Below are 27999 nucleotides of genomic sequence, written 5' to 3' on the forward strand. Positions count from 1 at the left end.
CCCCATTACAGAGGAAATATACACTTACATACATGTACATACTCTCACACACACACACACGCAAGCACACAAATGTACAGTAACGCACAATTGGAACATAGATTAAACAGTTCACTGGTTTCATGAAAAGCTGAGGAGTAAGTACATGTCAGTCAGAGCAGAACTAACCCCTGATTGGTCCTGCACACGGACACTCCCCCCGCCTGAGGAGAAATGGTTGTAACATAGCATCACCAGAAAGATCAAATCAGCTTTCTCCTCATTGTTCATTCTTCAGAACAGAGCGTAAGATATGGAGAATTCCCCACAAAGCAGGGGAAGACAGAAAACTTACAGCAAGTTGGCTAAATAACAGGAATCATATTAACTTTATTGCAATTTCATGTCTGTTTCAGGAAACAGCCAGTTTGGCACTCTCTAACATAATTTGATTTCACAAGTTTGGTACAGACAGAGAAACCATATCAATATTATATCTACCCAAGATATGTAAATATACAAACACATAAAAAAGTATAAGAATGTTTTGATTAATTTGTATGTATAAAATGAAGTGTAGATTATCCTTGCTAGTCCTTGCAACCAATTAAGAACAAAATAAAAGACATACGCATGGTAATTCCAATAACATTGAAATTTGAACACACACGGATCATACATCAACAAATGTTGAAATGATAGATCTCCAGCATTTCACACATTGTAAATAACAAATAACAAACAACACAAAAACATACAACCACAAAGTTAGTGACGTGCTTACAATGATCATACGCTGATCATGATCTAAGCACCGAACATGGACAATTGATTTAAGAATCAACATACCCAAAACCATTGTCCTGTTGTGACATATGAGGTAAAACGTTTATAAACCACCACTCCTCCACTCAAATAAGTGCCTCAGAGTCTATTCTATCCCTGATCAGTATTCTGCCCTCAGCTGTGCATATATTTCACAAGGCTTGATTGATTGACAGATTGTTGATTGGTTGATTTTTGCAGGCCAGATATAACCTCGGCCTAGGCTTTAGCTAGCCTGAGCCACCACATTGCCACCGTAGTTAGCTAGTGCTGCAACTCTAATAGGCCTAAAACCTGTGATGCCTGGCCTTGGAATAGTCTAGGCCTGGGCTGGCCTGGGCTGTGAAGCTGTGTGTGCAGGACAAACCAAGAGGTTAAGCAAGCTCAAAGAGTGAGTGGGAGAGATAAAGAGAGACCGAGAGAGACCAGGTTGTCGAAAAGAGGTGTCTAAGTGCAGTAGCCCCCACCCCGGCCCACTCAGGTCTTCCCTTCCTCTGCTCACCCCCCCCCCCCTCTGTCCATCTATACCCTGCTAAGTCTCCTCATATGGAAATGTTGTGCTCTGTAAGAGATTTCTAAGGCAATGTCACATTACAGATCAAAATGTACAACACCTATACATTGTGCGGTTGTGGCGCGGGGGGGATTGGGGGTGGGGGCTCTATAGGTTTAGGACAGTAGCCTCCATCACGATGGCGGGGTCCTCAATGTCTGCTTTACTCTGAACCATCCTCAGCTCCAGTTGAGGCGGGCTGGGTTTTCGGCCAGGCCCTGCTAAATCTGACAGAGAGATCGAGATGGGGAGGAATCACCCAGCGAAAGAGAAAAACAAAGACAGAAGGAGCAAATGAACGCTCAGGCATCTTAAACAAGAAGCACATGTACAGTGGGGCAAAAAAGTATTTAGTGAGCAACCAATTGTGCAAGTTCTCCCACTTTAAGATGAGAGAGGCCTGTAATTTTCATCATTAGGTACACTTCAACTATGACAGACAAAATTAGAAAAACAATCCAGAAAATCACATTGTAGGATTTTTTTATGAATTTATTTGCAAATTATGGTGGAAAATAAGTATTTGGTCAATAACAAAAGTTTATCTCAATACTTTGTTATATACCCTTTGTTGGCAATGACAGAGGTCAAACATTTTCTGTAAGTCTTCACAAGGTTTTCACACACTGTTGCTGGTATTTTGGCCCATTCCTCCATGCAGATCTCTAGAGCAGTGATGTTTTGGGGCTGTTGATGGGCAACACTGACTTTCAACTCCCTCCAAAGATTTTCTATGGGGTTGAGATCTGGAGACTGGCTAGGCCACTCCAGGACCTTGAAATGCTTCTTACGAAGCCACTCCTTCGTTGCCCGGGCGGTGTGTTTGGGATCATTGTCATGCTGAAAGAACCAGCCAGGCTTCATCTTCAATGCCCTTGCTGATGGAACGATACATGGCCCCATTCATTCTTTCCTTTACACGGATCAGTCGTCCTGGTCCCTTTGCAGAAAAACAGCCCCAAAGCATGATGTTTCCACCCCCATGCTTCACAGTAGGTATGGTGTTCTTTGGATGCAAGTCAGCATTCTTTGTCCTCCAAACACGACGAGTTGAGTTTTTACCAAAAAGTTATATTTTGGTTTCATCTGACCATATGACATTCTCCCAATCTTCTTCTGGATCATCCAAATGCTCTCTAGCAAACTTCAGACGGGCCTGGACATGTACTGGCTTAAGCAGGAGGACACGTCTGGCACTGCAGGATTTGAGTCCCTGGCGGCGTAGTGTGTTACTGATGGTAGGCTTTGTTACTTTGGTCCCAGCTTTCTGCAGGTCATTCACTAGGTCCCCCTGTGTGGTTCTGGGATTTTTGCTCACCGTTCTTGTGATCATTTTGACCCCACGGGGTGAGATCTTGCGTGGAGCCCCAGATCGAGGGAGATTATCAGTGGTCTTGTATGTCTTCCATTTCCTAATAATTGCTCCCACAGTTGATTTCTTCAAACCAAGCTGCTTACCTATTGCAGAGTCAGTCTTTCCAGCCTGGTGCAGGTCTACAATTTTGTTTCTGGTGTCCTTTGACAGCTCTTTGGTCTTGGCCATAGTGGAGTTTGGAGTGTGACTGTTTGAGGTTGTGGACAGGTGTCTTTTATACTGATAACAAGTTCAAACAGGTGCCATTAATACAGGTAACGAGTGGAGGACAGAGGAGACTCTTAAAGAAGAAGTTACAGGTCTGTGAGAGCCAGAAATCTTGCTTGTTTGTAGGTGACCAAAAACGTATTTTCCACCATAATTTGCAAATAAATTCATTAAAAATCCTACAATGTGATTTTCTGAATTTTCTTTCTCATTTTGTCTGTCATAGTTGAAGTGTACCTATGATGAAAATTACAGGCCACTCTCATCTTTTTAAGTGGGAGAACTTGCACAATTGGTGGCTGACTAAATACTTTTTTTGCCCCACTGTACACACAAACACTTTTTACAGTGAGTAAAATGATGCTTGCTTTTGTCTTACCGTGAGCATAGGAGATGGTCCTCTTGATAACGTGATGCATGACTGAGAAAGTCTTCTCACATGCAGTCTAACAGAGAGAGAGAGAGAGAGGGACAGAGAGAGACTTGTTTGTCAAAGCAATGTTGAAACTTTCAAAGGAAATTAAGCTGCCACCCGTCTTTCTTTTACAATTGCGGTTTTAAAATCCTACGTCTGAGCACCCCTTCAGTGGTTCAGACAATTTAAAAAAAAATATTGGTAATAGCTCCAGCATTCCACACCTATCAAGTTTGACCTTACCTTGAGAATGGGGAAAGTTTGAATGGTGGGAATGTAGCTGACTGATTGAGATCACTATTATTCTAAGTATGATGCTGACAGTATCAGTGGTGAGCTTCAGCTATACAAGAGAGTGCTATAAAACCTAGAGGGTACACCTTCAATTTATTCTATTGATTGCTTCTATGACAGCATGGGCAGCGCCATGGAAGGCCATTACTATCACACTCCGGGGTGAAGTTTCCCCTAGATCTAGGATGATCTTCCCCTTCCCCAATCTTAACCATAAGTAGAGGAAATGCTAAACTGACTCAAGATCAGCATGTAGGGTAGTGGTCACCAACCGGTCGATCGCGATTGGTCCATCTCCAAGCCATTCCTAGTCGATCACCAAACATTTCTGTAAAAAACCCAATGATAAAGCCTTGCGTTCCTCTTTAAAAAAAAATGATTTATGCTGTTGGCGGTAGGTGCACTTGATTCAGCAGCCCTAGCGCCGGTAAGGCAAAGTGTTACCATTTTGAACAATTTCACGTGTCTGAAGGTAGAACTCCGCCTACCCGGCAGGCCCAGAGAGCAGATCAAGTGCACCCATATGTCTACCGCTAGCCAATCACATAGCTCAAATCTCTGTGTCTACAGTTTCCTAGCGCCATAGACTATAAAAAGAAGCCTCGAACGCACAGCAAAGTTGCTAATGTGAGATTTCAAAACGTTTAAAACCACAACTAGAGAGAGACTCAATGAATACAGCAAAGTGCTGATGTTTTTATAAGTAAGTAAGTTCCTGTTTAAGTTGTTATTCAGCACTGTCAACACTTTGTTCAACAGTTTTAAAAGTCATTAAATGTGTGTTCTCCCTACTTCCACTCACACTACAACCAGCACTGCAGCTGCAATAAATGACTATCGCAAAGTGTTTCGAAAAGCTTGCGTTGTTATTATTAGTGGCTTAGCGGTCTTCTTAATATCAAGGAATATTTCATTTTCTGTGGTCATAGGAGTAACATGAATTGGTGCATGAGGCAGAAATAATGCAGTGCGACTTGAGTTTCACCATCAGCTGCAAGACAGTGTCCCCTTTTCCGAGCGGAGGGAGGGAGAGAGGAGAGACGGTGAGTCGGGAAAGAGGCAGCCTCAACGCTGCTCCCTCCCTCCCCTCAGATTGACCATCAGATGCAGGCCATCAGTCTAGTAAACAAACAAAAAAAAGACCAAATTATTATGCTCACTCAGCTGTGCCTCACAAGGAATACAACAAATGATCTCTTCCCAGTGTGATCATATACCTACATTTAAAAATGTAGATCATTTAAAAATGGCCTTAGAAGAACAACATTGGCAGGGCAATTGAAGTGTAGCCAATATGCAGTGATAATGTATTGGGCCTATAGCCTACTGCACAAACCTCATTACTACAGAATTGTTTTTAATTGGTTAATATTGCATAGGCGTACGTTTTTTAAGTCATGTTTTTAAAATAATCTGAGTGGTAGATCTCGGCTTGCATTTTGGTTGGTGACCAAAAGTCTAGGGGCAACTTCACCTTACACCTTACAATCACAGTCTTTTGTGCCAAATGAGCCCTCTAGGTTTTATAACTGGCTTTAGTACACACTGCAGACCTTGAGGTCGTTGGGGTAGTGGTGAGTCCAGGCCAGCAGCATCGCAGCAAACAGGTCCCCTGTCCCCACAAACACAGCGTCCACCTTGGGGATTTCCATACGAACCCTCTGGGTGGACTTGGTACCATCAGGCATCACTGGAGATGCAAGAAGAGGAAATGTTACACCAATGACCAATGATTCACAGATGGGACATATAACCATGACAGTTACATCAATTACTCATTGTCATTGTTAGTTTGCCCACCCTTGACCACACACACTTACACGTCCTCTGGCTGCCCAGGGACACAAGGAAGCGGTCACCCAGACGCGAGGGTAGGTCAGAGCTGGTGATGACCACCGTGTCAGGACCCATCTTATGGAGCAGGTCCATCACCTGGGGAAGGAGGCAGCAGCCAGGGGAAAAAGGTCAATTTCCTGCTACATTTAATGGAGCCACCTCCCTATTCAAAATCACATACTTAAAAAAAATGCACCCTTCTGTGCAGAGCCATGGTTGAGTTGTTAACACCCAGCACATATTCATGCCTCCCCAGCAGAGACAGGGCTTCAATCCCCGTCTCCACTCTTCTTGGGAACACAGATTTGGTCACAGATACCTTAAAATAAAAGGTAGGGGTGTGGATCAGAAGACCGGTCAGTATCTGGTGACCACCATGTCCCTTATGCAGTGCGACACATCTACTTCGCATTGAGTTGTTCAGGGCTGTTTATTGTGGCCTGTGGAATTTTGTCCCACTAATCATCAATGGCTGTGTGAAGATGCTAGATATTGGCGGGAACTGGAACACTCTGTCGTACATATCGATCCAGAGCATACCAAAAATGCTCAATGGGTGACATGTCTGGTATGAGTATGCAGGCCATGGAAGAACTGCAAAATGTTCAGCTTCCAGGAATTGTGTACAGATACTTGCGACATGGCGTCGTGCATTATCATGCTGAAACTTGAGATGATGGCGACGGAGGAATGGCACGACAATGTACCTTAGGATCTCATCATTGTATCTCTGCGCATTGAAATTGCCATCGATAAAATGCAATTGTGTTCTGTGTCCGTAGCTTATGCCTGCCCATACCATAACCCCACCATGGGGCACTCTGTTCACAATGTTGACATCAGCAAACTGCTCACCCACACAACGCCATGTACACTGTCTGCCATCTGCCCGGTACAGATGTGCAACCGGGATTCATCCATGAAGAGCACACTTCTCCAACTTGCCAGTGACTATCGAAGGTGAGCATTTGCCCACTGAAGTCGGTTACAACACCGAACTGCAGTCAGGTCAAGACGCTGGTGAGGATGACGAGCACACAGATGAGCTTCCCTGAGACGGTTTCTGACAGTTTCTATTCGGTTGTGCAAACACAGTTTGATCAGCTGTCCAGGGGGCTGGTCTCAGATGATCCCGCAGGTGAAGAAGCCGGATGTGGAGGTCCTGGACTGCCGTGATTACACGTAGTCTGCGGTTGTGAGGCCCGTTGGATGAACTGCCAAATTCTCTAAAACGACGTTGGAGGCGGCTTATAGTAGAGAAATTAACATTCAATTATCTAGCAACATCTCTGGTCGACATTCCTGCAGTCAGCATGCTAATAGCACACTCCCTCAAAATTTGTGTCATTGTGTTGTGTGACAAAACTTCACATTTTAGAGTGGCATTTTATTGTCCACAGCACAAGGTGTAACTGTGTAATGATTATGCTATTTAATCAGCTTCTTGATATGCCACTCCTGTTAGGTGGATGGATTATCTTGGCAAAGGAGCATTAATCAGCTCCTTGATATGCCACTCCTGTTAGGTGGATGGATTATCTTGGCAATGGAGAAATGCTCACTAACAGTGATGTAAACACATTTGTGCGTATGGAACATTTCTGGGATATTTTATTTCAGCTCATGAAGATGGGACCAACGTTGTGTTTATTTTAGCTCAGTGTAATAAAGCATAAAACATATGGTAAAAGTTCCACTCTCCTTAAAATATATATATATTTTTTAAATACACCCTTCATTTATTTTTTCTTTGAGGAAATCACAGCTTTGTCACGGAAGGCTTGGTGAAAACAATGGGGTGGATGCCATCTGCTTACTTACATATCAGTGAATACCTCAAGGAATGAAGAATCCATTTGATTGGTATTCAAACATGGCCCATGGATTATGGACAAAGTTCGACATGACTTGAGGACAACTTTGCAACATAATATATATGTTGCATGGTCTATGGTAAGACTCACCTCCACTGCATCTTTCTCTGTGCTAATGTTCTTCCCTGTCAGGAGCCTGGAGGACAAACACGGGCACATTAATAAGGTCACACACAAACATGCCCATGCTAATTTAACCTTGAAACCAGAGGAGGCTGGTGGGAGGAGGAGTTATAGGAGGATGGGCTCATTGTAATGGCTGGAATGGAATAAATGGAACGGTATCAAACACATCCGTTCCATTCAATCCATTCCAGCCATTACAATGAGCCTGTCCTCCTATAGCTTCCCCCCACCAGCCTCCTCTGCTTGACACTAACACCACATTCATTGTAAACAGCAACCGACAAACCGTCTAAGGTAGAGTCTGTTTAGTGTTCTACTATAGTGTTCTAGTGGCCATAGTGAGACAGTGAGCAACATTTACGCCATCATCTCCAAGCTAAACGACTGAGACTATCATTAGGCTGTGGAAACACCTCAAGACACAATGTACAGTATATTATTATTCATCTGTCATTCCCTGGGTATCCACCAGAGGGACCCTGTGCACCGGTAGACCTGGGATTGCAGTGATGAGCAGAGGAGGTGGTTTAGATGTAGGGTTGAAAGGAGCGAGGGGAGAAGCAGTGGCGCACACACAAACCAACACAGCACACACAAACCAGCACACACAAACCAACACAGCACACACAAACCAACACAGCCCACAAACCAACACAGCACACACAAACCAGCACAGCACACACAAACCAGCACAGCACACACAAACCAACACGGAGCCCACACAAACCAGCACAGCACACACAAACCAACACAGCACACACAAACCAGCACAGCACACACAAACCAACACGGAGCCCACACAAACCAGCACAGCACACAAAAACCAACACAGCACACACAAACCAACACAGCACACACAAACCAACACAGAGCCCACACAAACCAGCACAGATCCCACACAAACCAGCACAGCACACACAAACCAACACAGAGCACACACAAACCAGCACAGCACACACAAACCAACACAGAGCCCACACAAACCAGCACAGCACACACAAACCAACACAGCACACACAAACCAGCACAGCACACACAAACCAACACAGCACACACAAACCAACACAGCACACACAAACCAACACAGAGCCCACACAAACCAGCACAGATCCCACACAAACCAGCACAGCACACACAAACCAACACAGAGCCCACACAAACGAGCACAGCACACACAAACCAACACAGAGCCCACACAAACCAACACAGCACACACAAACCAACACAGCACACACAAACCAACACAGGAAAAATGATGGAGGAATGCAGACAAAAAGACAAGCAGACAAACACAGAGGAGTGACTGGGTATCACTCAGCTTAGCAGCCATTTTACTGACGTGCTACACGCCATACATAGGCCTTTGGTGTATCTGCATATCAGTTGATAGGATATTGAGTAAAATGACATCAATGTAGCTGATTAGGATGTGGACGAGGCTTAGTACGATACAGTCCCTGTGGTGATTTAACTCTCCGTCTCGCTCTCTCTCACACACACACACAGCAGCTGTATAGGTTCACTACTACTCACTCTGCTTCAAACTGATTGGGAGTGATGATGTCGGCCACTGGCACCACCTTGTTCTTGTAGACTGGGTGCAGGTTCTCTGGAACGTACTGGAGACAGAAAGAAACACATCAGTACCGGTGAGCAGCCACGCACACACACACGCACACGCACACGCACACGCACACGCACACACACACACACACAGGGTGCATCTCAATCACCTGAAGTGACTGCCTCTCCTCATCAGCCCTTATTTATCTACACCGAGCTGAAATTTCTGCCTAGCTCAGATCAGAGCAGATTAAAAAAAGGGGACGAGGAAAGGAAGCAACTTTAGACTACTGAGATGCATAACAAGGAAAGGATGGATGTATTGAGTAAATCAGAATGATGAGCACAACAAGTATACACACCATTTTCTCAATGTCACTATATGCATCAACAAACATTATGCATGTATGCCCTTCTGCTCTCTCTGCCTATCAAACACACACACACACACAAATACTGGTGTACGCACACACACACACACACACACGCACACTGTAACGCGTACGCACGCACGCACACTGTAACGCGTACGCACGCACGCACGCACAGTGAGTCACAATCGAGCAAATTATTCCGCATAATTCTCTCTGTACAGACAGCGAGGGCAGCTCCGCTCATGCTAATTTCATCTGTCACTGTGAAATGAGATGCGGTCTATCCTTCCCCAATCCACAACACACCCATACGCACGTCACACACACACACACCCACACCATGATGCAACAATGACATCATGTCGACTAATCCCTGATGCTCAGCCCATAAAGGTAAGGAAGAGATTCCAGTAAGAGATGGGGGAGCGAGATAGAGGGAGGGAGAGAGACGGGGACAGGAAGTGACACAGGGAGAGACAGACAGAGAAAGGACAAGGGATAACAGAAAGTGAAAGTGGGGTTCTAAGTCCGCAGTCACATTGCGGATTTTGAGTCTGAAAAATTTGCCAGTGGTTTTCTAACGGACAACGGAGATCGTTATCCATCAAAAAGTGCTCAATATACCTTTTTACATCCGAAAATAGTTGCCTTGAATTGAACTCTTGCCTGACAGACAAAAACAGGCAATCGATGAATGCATATAGGATTTCCGTTTATGTGTTCTCAGTGTGGCTGCGGGGTCTTAGGTTTGACTCATTAGTTCAGGTAAAGCTGAAGGTCAGCGTTTCCCCATTGAATGAGACTGAGCAGGAGTAGTGACATCACTTACTAGTACCATCTGATCACCCATTAAAGGCACAGTACTCTCTGGTGGCCTGGATTGTGTAGGATACATACCTACCAATGTCAGTGTGGGTTGAAATCCGACCCACTGTCTATGATGAACTCTTCCAATCTTACCCACTATTATATTTTCATAGTCTTTTCTGCTCTGTTCAATAAAATATACGAAATACAGGCAGCGTAGCACAAAAACACAAAGTACTCACCATGGAGCCATGGTCCCCCAGCACCGGGTCACACACTGAAAAGGCAAACGAGAACACGCTCAACCTCTTAACACAGATCTCTCAGGTTTCACACAGACATTACAGATGTTTTGCATCGAAGTGAAGCTGACCCAAGATGTCTTCCCGATTATGTCCATCGTCAGCTAATTACGTCAAAACACCTGGGTCGTATTCACTAGACGCCAAAACGGAGGATAACGGGACGAAATGGGGATGGACGACATGGACAAAGAAATTCTTGTTTTCATTTTCCTTTGCAAAACGTGTTGCTATGTTGTGCACTAATGCATACGACACGGCCCTCGGGAACAGACTGTAAACACGCGCTACAGCAGTTTCATTCATCCCGCTCCTACATGATGTTCAACTAATTTCCATGGAAATGCATGGGCGTTGTTAAATGATGTCAACTTTAATCTTAATTAGCAGCTTAATGAAGAATGATTTACTTTGGACTCGCTGAAACCGACACAACTGTCCTGTCAGCGCTTTTTCTAAACGCAGCAAGGGCTTAAGGTGTCCGCATACTTAATGTTCAGTTTGCTTCTTGGAGAACTCAGTTAGGAGAAACAAACGTCTGAGCTCGCATACTGCCTGAAGACCTTTACTTGAAAAAAGGGGGGAAAAGCAGTAATATCACTGTTGTTTGTCCCTAATGAGCAACCATAGCAACAACATACCCAGTAACCCTTCCTCAAAATAGGCCAAATTAATACAAAAAACGGTGCATTCAGAAAGTACATTACAACTTTATTCCAAAATGGATTAAATAAACATTTTCCTCATCAATCTACACACAATACCCCATAATGATAAATTATCAACAAAAAAAATGCTTTATTTCATAAATACCTTATTTACAGTATTCAGACCCTTTGCTATGAGACTCGAAATTGAGCTCAGGTGCATCCTGTTTCATCTTTGAGATGTTTCTACAACTTGATTGGAGTTCAACTGTGATAAATTCAATTGATTGGACATGCTTTGGAAAGGCACACACCTGTCTATATAAGGTCCCACAGTTGACAGTGCATGTCAGAGAAAAAAAAACCAAGCCATGAGGTCGAAGGAATTGTCTGTAGAGCTTCGAGACAGAATTGTGTCGAGGCACAAATCTGGGGAAGGGTACCAAAAAATGTATGCAGCATTGAAGGTCCACAAGAACAGAGTGGTCTCCATCATTCTTAAATGGAAGAAGTTTGGAACCACCAAGACTCTTCCTAGAGTTGGCCGCCCGGCCAAACTGAGCAATCGGGGGAGAAGGGCCTTGGTCAGGGAGGTGAGCAATAACCCAATGGTTCCTCTTTGGAGATAGGAGAACCTTCCAGAAGGACAACCATCTCTGCAGCACTCCACCAATCAGGCCAGACGGAAGCCACTCCTCAGTAAAAGGCACATGACAGCCCGCTTGGAGTTTACCAATAGACACGTAATGACTCTCAGACCATGAGAAACAAGATTCTCTGGTCTGATGAAACCAAGATTAAACTCTTTTTGGCCTGAATGTCAAGCGTTACGTTTGGAGGAAACCTGGTACCATCCCTACGGTGAAGCATGGTGGTGGCAGAATCATCCTCTGGGGATGTTTTTCAGCGGCAGGGAATGGGAGACTAGTCAGGAACAATGGAATGGCGCAAAGTATAGAGAGATCCTTGATGAGGATCTGCAGAGAATAATGGGAGACACTCCCCAAGTGCCAGGTTTATAGCATCATACCCAAGAAAACTCAAGGCTGTAATTGCTGCAAAAGGTGCTTCAACAAAGTATTGAGTAAAGGGCCTGAATACTTATGTAAATGTCATAATTCAGTTTTTATTTTTAATACATTTGCAAACATTTCTAAAATAAAATGGGTTTTGCTTTGCGATGATGGATTATTGTGTGTAGATTGATGAGGGGAAAAACAATTTAATCCATTTGAGAATAAGGCTATAACGTAACAAAATGTGGAAAAAGTCAAAGGATCTGAATACATTCCAAATGCACCGTGAATCAAGGTAAGTCATTCATTTGGCAATTTTTTGCAGAGGAAGTCTTAGTCACACAATGTTACATCTGACTAAGATGTTTGGTGCAGTATTTCTCATGTGAACAGATTTTCGTGAAAACTAGTCGTCCCTTGTTGAATGACAACACTTCCTGTTCCCACTCCTTCTAGGAGTAGTACTGTTGACCAATCACAGACAAAGGGGGCTAGACCTCAGCTACCGAACTTCGGCTTGCCTCAGGAAAAAATGTTGTGTGCACAAACAGCCCAAAAAGAACCTGCTGAAGACCAAAACAAACAAAATATTGTCATAATATATGCATGAACTGTTTCGACTGGGAAACATATGGTAAGCTTTATTCCACATCAAGCTTGTCATTTCCCTGAAACCCGGATGAAGGCAGCTTAGCTGTCGAATAACAGGTTATATTAAATGTATTGCTTCGGAGCCATGAGTGAGAGGCTTTTCTTTTCTTTGTTACGTGTCCTTACGCTTCTACCAACTCAAACCTGAAGACGATGATACAACAGCTAGGGCCAGGAGTTTTCCAGACCAGTTCTCCCTGGTCAGGTCAGGTGGCCAGGAAAAACTCTTGGCCCTAACAATAATCCATACTGGCATCTTGAACTTGTGATCAGCAGTGGTCGAACCCCACCCTGTTGATTTGAACAGGTGTGTGAGACACACACACACATAGGGTTGACATAGCGAGGGATACACACCATACACAAGGTTAGGATTGGCCCTCTTCAGCTCTTGTACGATGTCCACAACCATCTCCAGAAAGGAAGTGTCTCGAGTGTACCCTGAGGGGCGAAGAGGATTCTGGGTCAAAGCAAAATCCTCAATGTCTCAAAGTTTTATACAGTTCACAGCAGACAAAACCAACCCCTCACCCAGGGCTCTAATAAGAGGATCGGGATCATGGTGTGACAGTGTGTGTGTGTGTGTCAAATCAAATCACATTTTATTTGTCACATACACATGGTTAGCAGATGTTAATGCGAGTGTAGCGAAATGCTTGTGCTTCTAGTTCCGACAATGCAGTAATAACCAACGCGTAATCTAACCTAACAATTCCACAACTACTACCTTGTAAGTGTAAAGGGATAAATAATATGTACATAAAGATATATGAATGAGTGATTGTACAGAACGGCATAGGCAAGATGCAGTAGATGGTATAGAGTACAGTATATACATGTGAGATGAGTAATGTAGGGTATGTAAACATAAAAGTGGCATTGTTTAAAGTGGCTAGTGATACATGTATTACATAAAGATGGCAACATGCAGTAGATGGTATAGAGTACAGTATATACATATGAGATGAGTAATGTAGGGTATGTAAACATTATATTAAGTGGCATTGTTTAAAGTGGCTAGTGATACATTTTTTACATCAATTTCCATTTATTAAAGTTTGCTGGAGTTGAGTCGGTATGTTGGCAGCAGCCACTCAATGTTAGTAGTGGCTGTTTAACAGTCTGATGGCATTGTTTTTCAGTCTCTCGGTCCCTGCTTTGATGCACCTGTACTGACCTCGCCTTCTGGATGATAGCGGGTGAACAGGCAGTGGCTTGGGTGGTTGTTGTGCTTGATGATCTTTATGGCCTTCCTGTGACATCAGGTGGTGTAGGTGTCCTGGAGGGCAGGTAGTTTGCCCCCGGTGATGCATTGTGCAGACCTCACTACCCTCTGGAGAGCCTTAACAGTTGTGGGCGGAGCAGTTGCCGTACCAGGCAGTGATGCAGCCCGACAGGATGCTCTCGATTGTGTATCTGTAAAAGTTTGTGAGTGCTTTTGGTGACGAGCCAAATTTCTTCAGCCTCCTGAGGTTGAAGAGGCGCTGCTGCGACTTCATCACGACGCAGTCTGTGTGGGTGGACCAATTCAGTTTGTCCGTGATGTGTACGCCGAGAAACTTAACTTATACCCTCTCCACTACCGTCGATGTGGATAGGGGGGTGCTCCCTCTGCTGTTTCCTGAAGTCCAAGATCATCTCCTTTGTTTTGTTGACGTTGAGTGTGAAGTTATTTTCCTGACACCACACTCCGAGGGCCCTCACCTCCTCCCTGTAGGCCGTCTCGTCGTTGTTGGTAATCAAGCCTACCTCTGTAGTGTCGTCCGCAAACTTGATGATTGAGTTGGAGGCGTGCATGGCCACGCAGTAGTGGGTGAACAGGGAGTACAGGAGAGGGGTCAGAACGCACCCTTGTGAGGCCCCAGTGTTGAGGATCAGCTGGGTGGAGATGTTGTTCCCTACCCTCACCAACTGGGGGCGGCCCGTCAGGAAGTCCAGTACCCAGTTGCACAGGGCGGGGTCGAGACCCAGGGTTCTTTTGTAGTCCATGATTGACTGTAGACCCTGCCACATACCTCTTGTGTCTGAGCCGTTGAATTGCAACTCTACTTTGTCTCTATACTGACGCTTAGCTTGTTTGATTGCCTGGCGGAGGGAATAGCTACACTGTTTGTATTCGGTCATGTTTCCGGTCTCCTTGCCCTGGTTAACAGCAGTGGATCACGTGTGTGTGTGTGTGTGTGTGTGTGTGTGTGTGTGTGTGTGTGTGTGTGTGTGTGTGTGTGTGTGTGTGTGTGTGTGTGTGTGTGTGTGTGTGTGTGTGTGTGTGTGTGTGTGTGTGTGTGTGTGTGTGTGTGTGTGTGTGTGTGTGTGTGTGTGTGTGTGTGTGTGTGTGTGTGTGTGCGTGAGCAGGACCTGCTGACGCTGCAGTGCTGGCTGTACATACAGTACGTGGGAGATAAGGCCCAGAAGAGAGGAAGATGATTCAATGGGAATGCTGATGTATGGCTTGTTTGCGTGTGTGCCTCACTTTTGTGCTCGGCCACAAGGCTCTCAGTGAGGGAAAGCCCATGTCCTCATGGCTGATTTAAACACACAGGGACTAACTGTCTCAACACCTATTCCCTTTCTAGCCCGTAACCCAAGTTTTCGCCAATCTGAAGGGTATGGATAGGTATGAGTATAAATAACGACTCACTGCTTGCTTAGCGACTACCGCTTCCTCCTAATTTTGGCTCATACCGAAGGCTCGAACCCAGGACTTCTGCCTTGCAAACATACCTCCCTCCTGAAGCTAGCTATTAGGCAGCGCAAGTGGGGACACTTCAGGCTAAGGAGTGAGTTTCACACATCTCCATGCACAATACGAGCAGTCTATTAGTTGAGCTTCCACCATATTTCTAACTTTTGACCGATCTGTAAATGACGAAGATTTAGGGCCATGGGAAAAGGGAGCAAATTGACACGGCTAGATTCTAACTCAAACTCCACTTATTCAGGTTATCCACCTATTGGATGATAAACACAGAGTACTTCATGCCATGTATCTGACCGCAGAGACATCTGTAAGTCCCATTTGTAAGCTATGTTTCTTACAGACAAACCTAAGAGTCTACTAAAGGTGAACCTTTTCATTGTTGGTGTTGTACAGTATGTAACCTAACTGATGTGATTTTTAGCCGCACTTAAGTCTCAACTACTGTATCCATGATATCTACTCTAGTGTGTACGTAACGATTACTTTCAAATGTCTAGCAGTCTGTCTTAAATAAAAGAGCTGACCAACCAATAGTCTGCTTACTAGAATGTAGCTGTTCCAACACATTCCTGTTTGGCAACATTTCACACCTCGACAGATTCACAAGGACTCGGAGAGAATAAAACCATGACCTTCACTCTCTCCTCTCCTCTCCTCTCCTCTCCTCTCCTCTCCTCTCCTCTCCTCTCCTCTCCTCTCCTCTCCTCTCCTCTCCTCTCCTCTCCTCTCCTCTCCTCTCCTCTCCTCTCCTCTCCTCTCCTCTCCTCTCCTCTCTCCCTTATTGTCTGCTCCCTCTTTCTCTCTCTCTCTCCCTCTCTCTTATTTTCTCCTCTCCCTCTCAAGGTGATAGGAGAGGAGACGTAATCCATCAGGGAGTGCGAGCGTTTCTGTTCCGTCTCTCTCTCTCTCTGGGCCAGGGCTAGCAGAGCACGACGGCTACCACAGAACAGTGGCTGGGAGCGAACATCTGACAGCCTGACTGACATTAGGTTCTGTAAACCCTGCAGCCTGACACCATCTCTGTCTGAGTGACCTCATGAGGCTCATGTCCATCAACTGCTTCCTGTGTTCTCCCTGGAATAGTTTAGCAGAGGCGACTTACAGTCATGTGTGCATACATTCTACGTAGGGTGGTCCCGGGATTGAACCCACTTCCCTGACAAGAACAACTGATACAGGACCACTAGTGCAGAGGGAGCCGAGGACTGACGAGAACAACATCTGTCTGAAGAGAATTTAGGCCTTGACCAGAAGCAGGCACTCTCTGAAGCTATTGACTTAGCTAGCTGCTCTCTATGAAACATTTCTTCAGCTAGCTAACTGTTATCTCCTTTTTTGTCTGTATACTGCAATTCAGCTTTTAGCAGCGAATGTGTCCCAAGACGGTCTAAACAACATAAATAAAAACTTGATATAAACTAACAACCATCCCCAGACTGCTAGCGCTAGCCTTCACTTCTTTCTGTGTGTGAGTCTCACCTGTGAGAACATAGTCGTAGTGGTGGACGTTGTTGAGCTTGATCCCCTCGTAGAGGACGTGCAGCTCGTCCGCGGTCAGCACCTGGCCTTTCCAGTGAGAGTAGCCTTGGGACAGAGGTCAGGGGTTAGAGGTCAGGGAGACAACTCCACAACAGAGTGACAACACTTCCCCTGTAATGGATTTAACAATGGTGAAAACTCCCTCCACCAATACTTTTAAATCTATGACGGGGGTTGAACCAGTGCAACTTTGAGGAAAGTGTGGAGAATCGGGATGCAATCAGAACAACTGACAGTTCACAACATAGAAATTAATGAAGATACTAGCCTATGTTTTAAACGATGAAAACAACAGTTTAGAGAGCCTAGAGAAGCCCCCACCCACAGTGAGACAGCTTCTCAGGAAGGGGGATGGGACAGGGGGCATGTTTGTTGCGTCAGCTCCCTCAAATGCAAAAACAAATGTGTGGGGCTGTGGGGGCAACCAGCATTTTGTAAGAGACCATTGTCGCTGCCGCAGGAATTGTGATGTCACACTTCAGGGGAGTCACCCAGCAGATCACATGGTGTGGTGCTGGTTGCCTAGTAACAGGCCAGAAGAAAGCCTGAGGGACTGAGAGCAATAAAGAGTTGCCGCTGCTCTTCTGTGTGTGTGTGTGTGTGTGTGTGTGTGTGTGTGTGTGTGTGTGTGTGTGTGTGTGTGTGTGTGTGTGTGTGTGTGTGTGTGTGTGTGTGTGTGTGTGTGTGTGTGTGTGTGTGTGTGTGTGTGTGTGTGTGTGTGTGTGTGTGTGTGTGTGTGTGTGATAGAGGGGGAGGGAGCCAAGGAAGGAGAGAAATCTTTGTGATAAAGATAAAGTGATAAAGGCTGGCTCTGTCGTCATAATTTTCTGCTGTCGCAATTGCATGATTCGCTGCTGGGGAGAGCATTTTCAGCTCGTCACAATCCAAGACACACACACATACACAAACACACATACACACGTTTTCTTCAGCACGTGCAGAGTGAAGAAGAGATAAACGCTGCGTATCCTTCCCCACTGGGAAGATAACCGCCACTGTGTTTTGAGCTGAATCTACCCATCAGGCCCTGCTTCTCTTTGCCCCCCTAAAGCTAACACAGAGAGACACTTACACACAGCAAAAACATTGTTCTTTAAAACCTTGAAAAAATACTATTGGGCATGGGAAAAGACAAATGTTACATCCCAAATGGTACTCATTCCCAATATAGTGCACTACTTTTGATCAGAGCCCTATTGCCACTATACGGAATAGGGTGCCATTTGGTACACAACCAGAGATGAAACTGCAGTAGCTAACCTAAGTCAATTGACATAATTAAAGTCTGAATCTTCCTCATTGCTGTAATGTTTGATGTGTGATGAGCGGAGTGACCCTTACGACAGGAGCAAGGGTTTTTGGCCTCCATTGCTGTGATGTTCCAGAATCTAGATTATGTCTGATGTTCCACACTAGAGATCGACCGATTAATCGGAATGGCCGATTTAATTAGGGCCGATTTTCAAGTTTTCATAACAATCGGAAATCGGTATTTTTGGACACCGATTTTTACACCTTTATTTAATCTTTATTTAACATGGCAAGTCAGTTAAGAAATGCATTCTTATTTTCAATGACGGTCAAGGAACGGTGGGTTAACTGCCTTGTTCAGGGGCAGAATGACAGATTTTCACCTTGTCAGCTCGGGGGATCCAATCTTGCAACCTTACAGTTAACTAGTCCAACGCAATAACGGCCTGCCTCTCTCTCGTTGCACTCCGCAATGAGCCTGTTACGCGAATGCAGTAAGCCAAGGTAAGTTGCTAGCTAGTTAAACTTATCTTATAAAAAACAATCATAATCACTAGTTAACTACACATGGTTGATGCTATTACTAGATATTATCTAGCGTGTCCTGCGTTGCATATAATCTGACTGAGCATACAAGCATAAAAGTATCTAAGTATCTGACTGAGCGGTGGTAGGCAGAAGCAGGAGCATAAACATTCATTCAAACAGCACTTTCGGGCGTTTTGCCAGCAGCTCTTCGTTGTGCGTCAAGCATTGCGCTGTTTATGACTTCAAGCCTATCAACTCCCGAGATGAGGCTGGTGTAACCGAAGTGAAATGGCTAGCTAGTTAGCGCGCTAATAGCGTTACAAACATCACTCGCTCTGAGACTTGGAGTGGTTGTTCCCCTTGCTCTGCATGGGTAACGCTGCTGCCAGGGTGGCTGTTGTCGAGCCCAGGTAGGAGCGAGGAGAGGTACGGAAGCTATACTGTTACACTGGCAATACTAAAGTGCCTATAAGAACATCCAATAGTGAAAGGTATATGAAATACAAATGGTATAGAGGGAAATAGTCCTATAATTCCTATAATAACTACAACCTAAAACTTCTTACCTGGGAATATTGAAGACTCATGTTAAAAGGAACCACCAGCTTTCATATGTTCTCATGTTCTGAGCAAGGAACTTAAACGTTAGCTAACTTACATGGCACATATTGCACTTTTACTTTCTTCTCCAACACTTTCTTTTTGCATTATTTAAACCAAATTGAACACGTTTCATTATTTATTTGAGGCTAAATTGATTTTATTGATGTATTATATTAAGTTAAAGTAAGTGTTCATTAAGTATTGTTGTAATTGTCATTATTACAAATAAATATAGATTTTTTTTTTTGTCCGATTATCGGCTTTTTTGGTCCTCCAATAATCGGTATCGGCGTTCAAAAATCATAGTCGGTCGACCTTTAATCCACACATCTTCAGAAACTCAATGAACTGTGTCTGATTGTGTGCTCATGAGAAAACTACCACTGAGTTAGTAGATACAGTAATGTTCCTGTCTCGATAGAAACGACAGTAAAAACCCTTAAGAAGTAGTCAAGATGTGGCACTCTCTCATCCTTAGCCAAACTGGAACTACTTACAAAGGATAAGTCTGAGCCAAGCCTTTTCAAAAAGAAAAGTTTCCATTAACCCAGTGCAGGGACATACAGAATGGCAGCTAACAACAAAACAACCGGAGGAATGAGTCTGATTTAGGTGGCAACAAATGTTAAGGCATTCAAAGATGGATCATTCATGAGCGATGTGCATGGGGTCTTATAATCGCTATGCACGTTTTGGGCATCATGATGTCCCAATAAGTCTGTATTTGATCGTTTCTTTATTTGTATCTTTATTTTGGCAGAGTCATGCTGTGACCAAGGTATCTTCTACAGATGAGCCTTGTATCAAACACACATCTATGCACATCGATATAAACCAATACACAAAAAGCAAAAGCAATCATTGAAAACAAACGCATTCTTCAGTAAAAAAAAAAATTGCCCTAGAGGCACCAACTCTTGTTGTTATTGGTGCATTCAAAATAACTTAAACCTGAACTTAATAACAAACTGAAGCTTAAATAACTCAGAGCAAGTGCCAAACCCATTCCACAGAGGGCCCGAGTGTCTGCGGGTTTTCGCTATTCTCTTGTACTTGATTGATGAATTAAGGTCACTGATTAGTAAGGAAATCACCTGGTTGTCTAAGTCTTCCCCTGACTCAGAGGAATCACGTAAACTTCCGGACTTAAAGCGGATTCAAACACGGTCGATTTGTACTGCTGGACTGTATGCATTCGGGTTAGGTGTGAACACTGTATCAAAGCAAAATGGGGGACGTTTAACCAATTACCCAGACGCTGTTGGAGCGTGGGGAGGCTGAGAGGACACAGGGAGTTGTATGACAAGTGGACAGAGAGGGCTACGGGACTAGCATATAGCATGGTGAGGACTGGCACATTCAAGTGGATGAGGTCAGCACAGCCAAGCTGGCTCTTTGACACGGTGCCGCTCTCCAGGACATCTGCCCATGAATGAACACTTAGCAAGAACACCAGCGGGCACACGAGGCTGGCTGATTCATACGTTGACAGACGCGGCGCAATCGATAGGGTCATTCCTCAAACCTACGTCAGAGACACACAGTGTACTTATCCCTCTGCTCTCTTTTAATCTCCCTCACAATCACTCACTTCCTCGCCGTCGTCTTGCCCACGCTGCTCATCGGGCCCAGGCAGGCATCCGTGGTTTTCCCAGACGGAGCGACAGATGAAGTGAGAGACGGAAACCGAGAGGATCCCGACAGTGGTGCGATCTCAATTAGCACACATTCACGTTTCTTTCACAGACACACACGGACGTGCGCACACACACACACACTGGTGTCTACCATGTCATTCACCTTCAGCTCGAAGACCAACAGCCCCCTCCCTTAGGTGACCCTGTACAACTACTGTATTAGGCTATAACAGTGTCCACAACCCAAAACATTTGGTACAAATGTTACATTATTGCCCCAGCGGCATCCAGTGCATTCTGCTGTCACTATTGACATCACAATAGAGCTGGAGTCACTCTGAAGATTTCCTCTGTGGTGGATGTGACGGGCTCATGGGGTGCCGGCAGGTGACTCGTGCGGCAGTGAGGCGTGAACAGGCAGCGGTAATTGGGCTGTGATTGGCGTTGCCTGGAGCCTGCATCCAAAATGACGCCCTATTCCCTACATAGTACACTACTTTTGACCAGAGCTCTATAAGCCCTAGTCAAAAGTAGCACACAACTGTATATAGGAAATAGTGGTCCATGGTTTGGGACATAGAATCCTTGGATATCTGAGAGAGATTACTGTGAGACTGACTGCTAATCTCTGCCCCATAGCTATGGGACTCAAATGGGGCTCCTGTAACAAGGGTGGTTCAGAGAACCTTGCTCGCATGTTGAGTAACCTTCCCTAAGACTAAAACAAATAAAAATGTATTTGTCACACGCGCCTGAATACAACAGGTGTAGTAGACCTTACAGTGAAATGCTTCCTTTACAAGCCCTTAACCAACAATGTTTTAAAAATAAAAATAAATAAAAAAGTGTTAAGAGTAAAAAATAAATAAAATAAAAGTATCCCATCTAGAGATCTGGCATCCCATCTAGAGATCTGGAAATGCAAATGCGCTACGCTAAATGCTAATAGTATTAGTTAAAACTCAAACGTTCATTAAAATACACATGCAGGGTATTGAATTAAAGCTACACTCGTTGTGAATCCAGGCAACAAGTCAGATTTTTTAAATGCTTTTCGGCGAAAGCATGAGAAGCTACTATCTGATAGCATGTAACACCCCAAAAGACCCGCAGGGGACGTAAACAAAATAATTAGCATAGTCGGCGCTACACAAACCGCACAATAAAATATAAAACATTCATTACCTTTGACCCATCTTCTTTGTTGGCACTGCTAGATGTCCCATAATCACTATTGGGTATTTTTTTCGATTAAATCGGTCCATATATAGCCTAGATATCGATCTATGAAGACTGTGTGATAAACGAAAAAAATAGCGTTTCATAACGTAACGTCATTTTTTAAAATTAAAAAAGTCGACGATAAACTTTCACAAAACACTTCGAAATACTTCTGTAATGCAACTTTAGGAATTAGTACACGTTAATAAGCGATAAAATTCATCAGGAGGCGATGTAAATTCTATAGGTGTCCGTCTGGAAAAAATGTCAGGAGAAATCTCAACCAAAACATCCGGTCGGAGACCGGAGGGAATCGGTTCCCTTGTGTCGGTTTGACCAAGAATCAAAGCCGAAGCAAATGACAAGACTCTAGACATCGTGTGGAAGCTGTAGGTACTGCAACCTCTGCCTCATGTAATCCGGTTCACCTTTAACAATTCCTGGAAGTGGCGCATGGATATTTATTTCCATTTTCAGTGATCAGATTTTCCTGCACTTTTTGATGAAACGCACATTCTGTTATAGTCACAGCCGTGATTTAACCAGTTTTATAAACGTCTGAGTGTTTTCTATACACACATACTAATCATATGCATATACTATATTTCTGGCATGAGTAGCAGGGCGCTGAAATGTTGCGTGATTTTTAACAGAATGTTCGAAAAAATAGGTTAAGGAGAGGTATATCTATAATTCCATGTGTATAACTTGTATTTTCATCTACATTTATGATGAGTATTTCTGTTGAATTAATGTGGCTATGCAAAATCACTGGATGTTTTTGGAAATAGTGAACGTAACAATGTAAACTCAGATTTTTTTATATAAATATTAACTTTATCAAACAAAACATACATGTATTGTGTAACATGAAGTCCTATGAATGTCATCTGATGAAGATCATCAAAGGTTAGTGATAAATTGTATCTCTATTTGTGCTTTTTGTGACTCCTCTCTTTGGCTGGAAAAATGGCTAGATTTTTCTGTGAGTTGGTGGTTACCTAACATAATCGTTTGTGGTGCTTTCGCTGTAAAGCCTCTTTGAAATCGTACACTGTGGTGGGATTAACAACAAGATTACCTTTAAAAGGGTATAAGATACATGTATGTTTGAGGAATTTGAATTATGAGATTTCTGTTGTTTTGAATTTGGCGCCCTGCACTTTCACTGGCTGTTGTCATATCATCCCGTTAACGGGATTGCAGCCCTAAGTTTTTAAGGCTATATGAAAATTATTAGCTTACCCAAAATATGTCAAGATCTTTCAGCAATGATAGTAACGGTACCAAAGATGCTGTTCTTCTCTCAAAAATGTGAAATAATTTCCTTTCAGGAAAGGTTAAAAATATACAAGACAGCAACACATGGCACTTTTATACTTTTACTTTTATAAATTCCAGGCAATTCATAAAGTTCACCAAATTCCAATTCCACATTGGAATTGAAATTTCAGTGCCTGAATTGACTAAAATGTCAATAGAAATGACGACAACCCTGCTCTACATTATATGTACCTGTATGATTGGAGAACTGTACCGAGTTGATTGAATCCACCTCAAACCCCAGCACCTGTGGAAGAGACAGACAGAGCATTAATCAAAGTATTGGGCAAAAGACGAACAATGTGGGTAGCACAGGAGGTTGGTGGCACCTTAATTGGGGAGGACCGGCTCGTGGTACTGGCTGGAGCGGAATAGGTGGAATGGTATCGGATGCCATTCCATTTTCTCCATTCCAGACATTATTATGAGCCGTCCTCCACTCAACACCCTCCACTGGTGGGTAGGTTAATCACCTCGGCCCCTCAAACTCAACTCTGGACCTCGAAGGCAGTTCCACTGCTTTTTTTCCATTGTTCTCATCTAATCAGGGACTGATTTAGAACAGAAAACCAGCAGGCGCCGTAGCTCGTATGGTAAGAGTTTAATATCCCTGATTTAGAGATGTGGTGGTCCGTTTAAAAATGCCATTGAACCAGCCCCCAAAAGGGCCACCCCCCCCATACATTTGTATTATTCCACATCTAAAAACAAATTTTTCATAATGTTTAATGCATGCAATTCTGAAATGTATTGGACCTATAAAGCTGTTGAGTCAGTGACTAACAGTGAGGGTCTCCTGGGCTATTGGGCCCCACCTGATATGATGGGAATAGTCCATAAAGCAAGAACAGCCCTACAAGTTTCAAATTACCAGCCATTTTACTTATATTTCGACTAGCAGTTTCAGATACCTACACAATAGGGTTCCTGGCAGTCTTCAACTAAAATGACAGAATGTACCTGGTGAAAAGCCTCATGTTGACACTGACTACTGCACTGTATTGAGCAGGCTACCCCAAGGGGATTTTTTTTAACATGACTTGACCTTTCTATAAATAGAAGGCAATGGTTTTGACTTAGGGTACCCACACTAATAGATTTCACTTACATGACTTCACATGCAACAGATTGATATAACCATGGGCGTCCCGTCATTTTGAGTTTCAGAGAAATGTCATCATCAAATATTTTAAGAGCTTTCATTGTCTGCTTATATGCCCCCTTTATTTATCCAATGGTTCTGACTTGGTGTCAGAAAGCAAAAAATAGACTATGTTTGTATGTGGCTTTATTAACTCAATAATATTTTTTTACATTGTTTGCAAACTGATATGTGACACGTATTAATGCCAAAATAACATGCAACATGCCTGTTTGACATTAATACGTGTCACATATCATTTTGCAAACAATGTAATAAATAAATATGTTGTTAATAAAGCCACATACAAACATGGTCTCTTTTTTGCTTTCTTGAGTAAGGTAGCTCCAAAATGCCTAGCTCAGTGCTTTCTGTGGTGGTGGGGCAGCCAGCGGAATATACGGAGCGTAGGGGTTGGTAATGTTCTCTAGTTGCACCATGATTGGCTCAGTGTCCAGTCACTAATGGGGACCCTACATCACCACAAAATCTAAAGGGAGAGCTTGAAATTTCACGCCCATTGGGTGCTGCTATAGATTTACAATAGAAGTGCCCATCCAAGAAGGCTCAACGTCATTGGCCACAGATAAAATGATGTCAAATCACGTTATACAGTACCAGTCAAAAGTCTGGACACACCTACTCATTCAAGGGGTTTTATTCTACATTGTAGAATAATAGTGAAGATATCAAAACTATGAAATAACACATATGGAATCATGTAGCAATCCAGTGTTGCAAAGCCATCAATAGCCTACTATTCAGTGGAGAGGGTGTGTGGTCCAAGTTTGGGTTTTAGGGTCTCTTTTCCTAGCTTAAAAGGATAAACACTCACATGCAACACAATGGGCCAGGTTGAATACATTGGCCATGCTGTCAGCCCAGCATGCCACGTTCAAAACAACTGGAAACTCGGAACAGGAAAATCTTAGACTTCAGTGAGTTCAAGATAACTGGGAACTTGGTAAAAAACAAGCTTCAACTGGGAAAATATGTTTTGAACAGTCATCCAACTCAGAATTCCAAGTTGGGAACTCTGGCCTCTTTCTTTTCGACCAGAAGATCACTGACGTCATGAATTGTTTTTTTGAGTTCCCAGTTGTCTTGAAAGCACCGTAAATCCAGAGAATGGAAGAATTTGATGACAAAGTTTGATGACAAAATTTGCCCACAAGAAGGTCCGCTGCACCACACCTTCCTTTCAAATGATTGCAGCACAACAACGTGAGTCCAAAAATGTATTGTATGCTGCTGAATAAATCATGTCATATGCCAGGGACATATGTATACTGTAGCTAAGCAAGTAATAATAAGTGTATGTTGTGTAGTAAGCTGTTAGTAGCCATTGTGCCTCACCCTAATAATTTTGTCCCTTTCCCCTCATAACTTAGCCTACTGTTCTGATTTGCTGATGCACATGTAGCCTTAAGCCTGTTTAAGAGAAATGTCATCATTGAATATTGTAAGAGCTTTCATTGTCTGCTTAAATGTCCCCTTTATTTATCCTACGGTTCTGACTTGGTGTACAGGGATAATACTGTAAGAATGGCCCATATTCTGAATTATGTCACTGTGCATTTCAAAAGTGCTGAACAAATAGTTATATTGAATATGTCCATCGAGGCTCGCTCATTAATGTCTTAATCAAAATGACGGATTGCCTCTTTGCCACTTGTCGCTCCCTTATGACATAGTTTGTACATCTCAATTGTCAGTAAAATCCACATTCATTTAAGCAAGTCAGCCATATCAGCTATGTTTTACAAAGGCAGTAAATGAGGCTAAATTAACTGTTTTGCTGCCAGACAAGGCTCTACTGATAGTCAGGTGTAGCAGTGGAAAAGAAAGCTCTGCTGTTGGGACAGCTTTGTGTAGGGTAGGCCCCATTTGTCACCGTCATAGTGCAATTAATGTATTGTTTAGTGTTGTGTAGTGTAGTGGCTTTGCTGGCATGCATCCCAAAAAATGTGGGGAGTTTGCCCCACCAAGATGTACATGTTAAAATCGCCAGTGAATATAAACAGTTAGTGAATTGCTTTTGGCCTCAGGGTTTAATCAAGACAATTATATTACAAGCTCCTGTCTCCTCCTTAGTGACGTCAGTCAGAGGAATATATGCAAAATACGTCAGTTATCCATGCAGAATCTCTCTGCTGTCTTTCTTAACTGATATAACAGCAGAAACAGAGGATTTCCCAGCTAATTGAGGACAGCAGAAACTGAGGATTCCCAGCTAATTGAAATGCCTTCACGGTCATCGTCTATGACAGACCTGTACATTTGGATGACAATCAACTGTCCATGGAAATAATGACCACCATGGTACCCAAATCACAGCAGTGTCTAATGTGATGAGGAGGATGAGAAAAAAGGGGATGTCATGATGGTATTGATTATGAGGAGGACGAGGGAGAACGGATGACACGCGGACCCTATTGATGAGATTGCATTGCTGCAAGAGTCAAATCCGAATGTTCTTCACGAATGTCACATACGTCCATTCTTCAGTGCTGTGCCTAATCTGACAGGCATGATCATGGAACGAATATTCTCGCCATAACAATATGTCTGATGATTGTTACATGTAAAATATACTATCATCTCTATTTCCTTTGAGTGTTCAGGGATTGTCAGCGCCAAAAGGGTATTTGCCATGTGACCTTTTGCTACCTGCAAGCGTGCACAATTGTCTCTACTCAATAAATAGAATGAAATACCGTTACATTAGCTCATCAACACATTGAATCAGAATAGAATAGATTCCTACCTGTAACGGAAATGATGCCGATTTATTGCCAACATATCCCCTGACAACATGACTCTGAATTGACAATACTCTGCATTCCATTTCGTGCATAAAGTTAGAATAAAACACGCTACACAATCCGCGCAAAACAAACGCAGGTTTTGTGTTTAGGGCTGCACGTAAAGCAGCGATCCCGAGTCCACAATCCAAGGTGTTTTCAGTGAGGGTAAAATCAGAATCCAGCCACTAAACTGAAGGACATGGAACCCACACAGAAACGCTCATTGAAGAGACACATCGTTATTCTTCAGGCATTCGTGACGGGCACCTAAATCCACTGACATCACAAGCGCAATAATGGAACGGACGTGACAGCAATATTGTGAAATAGAAAAAAGCGTGTTGCTTCTATGCAAACCACCCGTAGTCCTTTACGATGTTATCTGTGGATTTCAAGGGCAGGTGTTG

General features: G+C 43.6%; 1 protein-coding gene across 2 annotated transcripts; it reads right to left on the reverse strand.

The window, feature by feature from the left end:
* pdxkb (pyridoxal (pyridoxine, vitamin B6) kinase b) lies at positions 1–27973 on the reverse strand. Of its 2 annotated transcripts, XM_046319420.1 has the most exons (11): positions 27553–27972; positions 23837–23891; positions 17022–17126; positions 13202–13285; positions 10471–10505; positions 9018–9103; positions 7449–7494; positions 5469–5580; positions 5202–5338; positions 3319–3385; positions 1–1584 (listed from the first exon to the last, which is right to left on the reverse strand). In XM_046319420.1, the coding sequence occupies exons 1-11, from the start codon at positions 27640–27642 to the stop codon at positions 1466–1468; spliced, it is 936 nt and encodes a 311-aa protein (XP_046175376.1). In that variant the 5' UTR covers positions 27643–27972; the 3' UTR covers positions 1–1465. The 2 variants fall into 2 exon arrangements, with proteins under 2 accessions (XP_046175376.1, XP_046175377.1); XM_046319421.1 differs by lacking the exons at positions 1–1584; positions 3319–3385 and adding an exon at positions 3393–4767 and having other exon boundaries at positions 27553–27973.
* Positions 27974–27999: the final 26 nt, after the last annotated feature.

The sequence above is a fragment of the Oncorhynchus gorbuscha genome, linkage group LG21 (assembly GCF_021184085.1).
Source record: "Oncorhynchus gorbuscha isolate QuinsamMale2020 ecotype Even-year linkage group LG21, OgorEven_v1.0, whole genome shotgun sequence".
NCBI classification, from domain to species: Eukaryota; Metazoa; Chordata; class Actinopteri; order Salmoniformes; family Salmonidae; genus Oncorhynchus; species Oncorhynchus gorbuscha.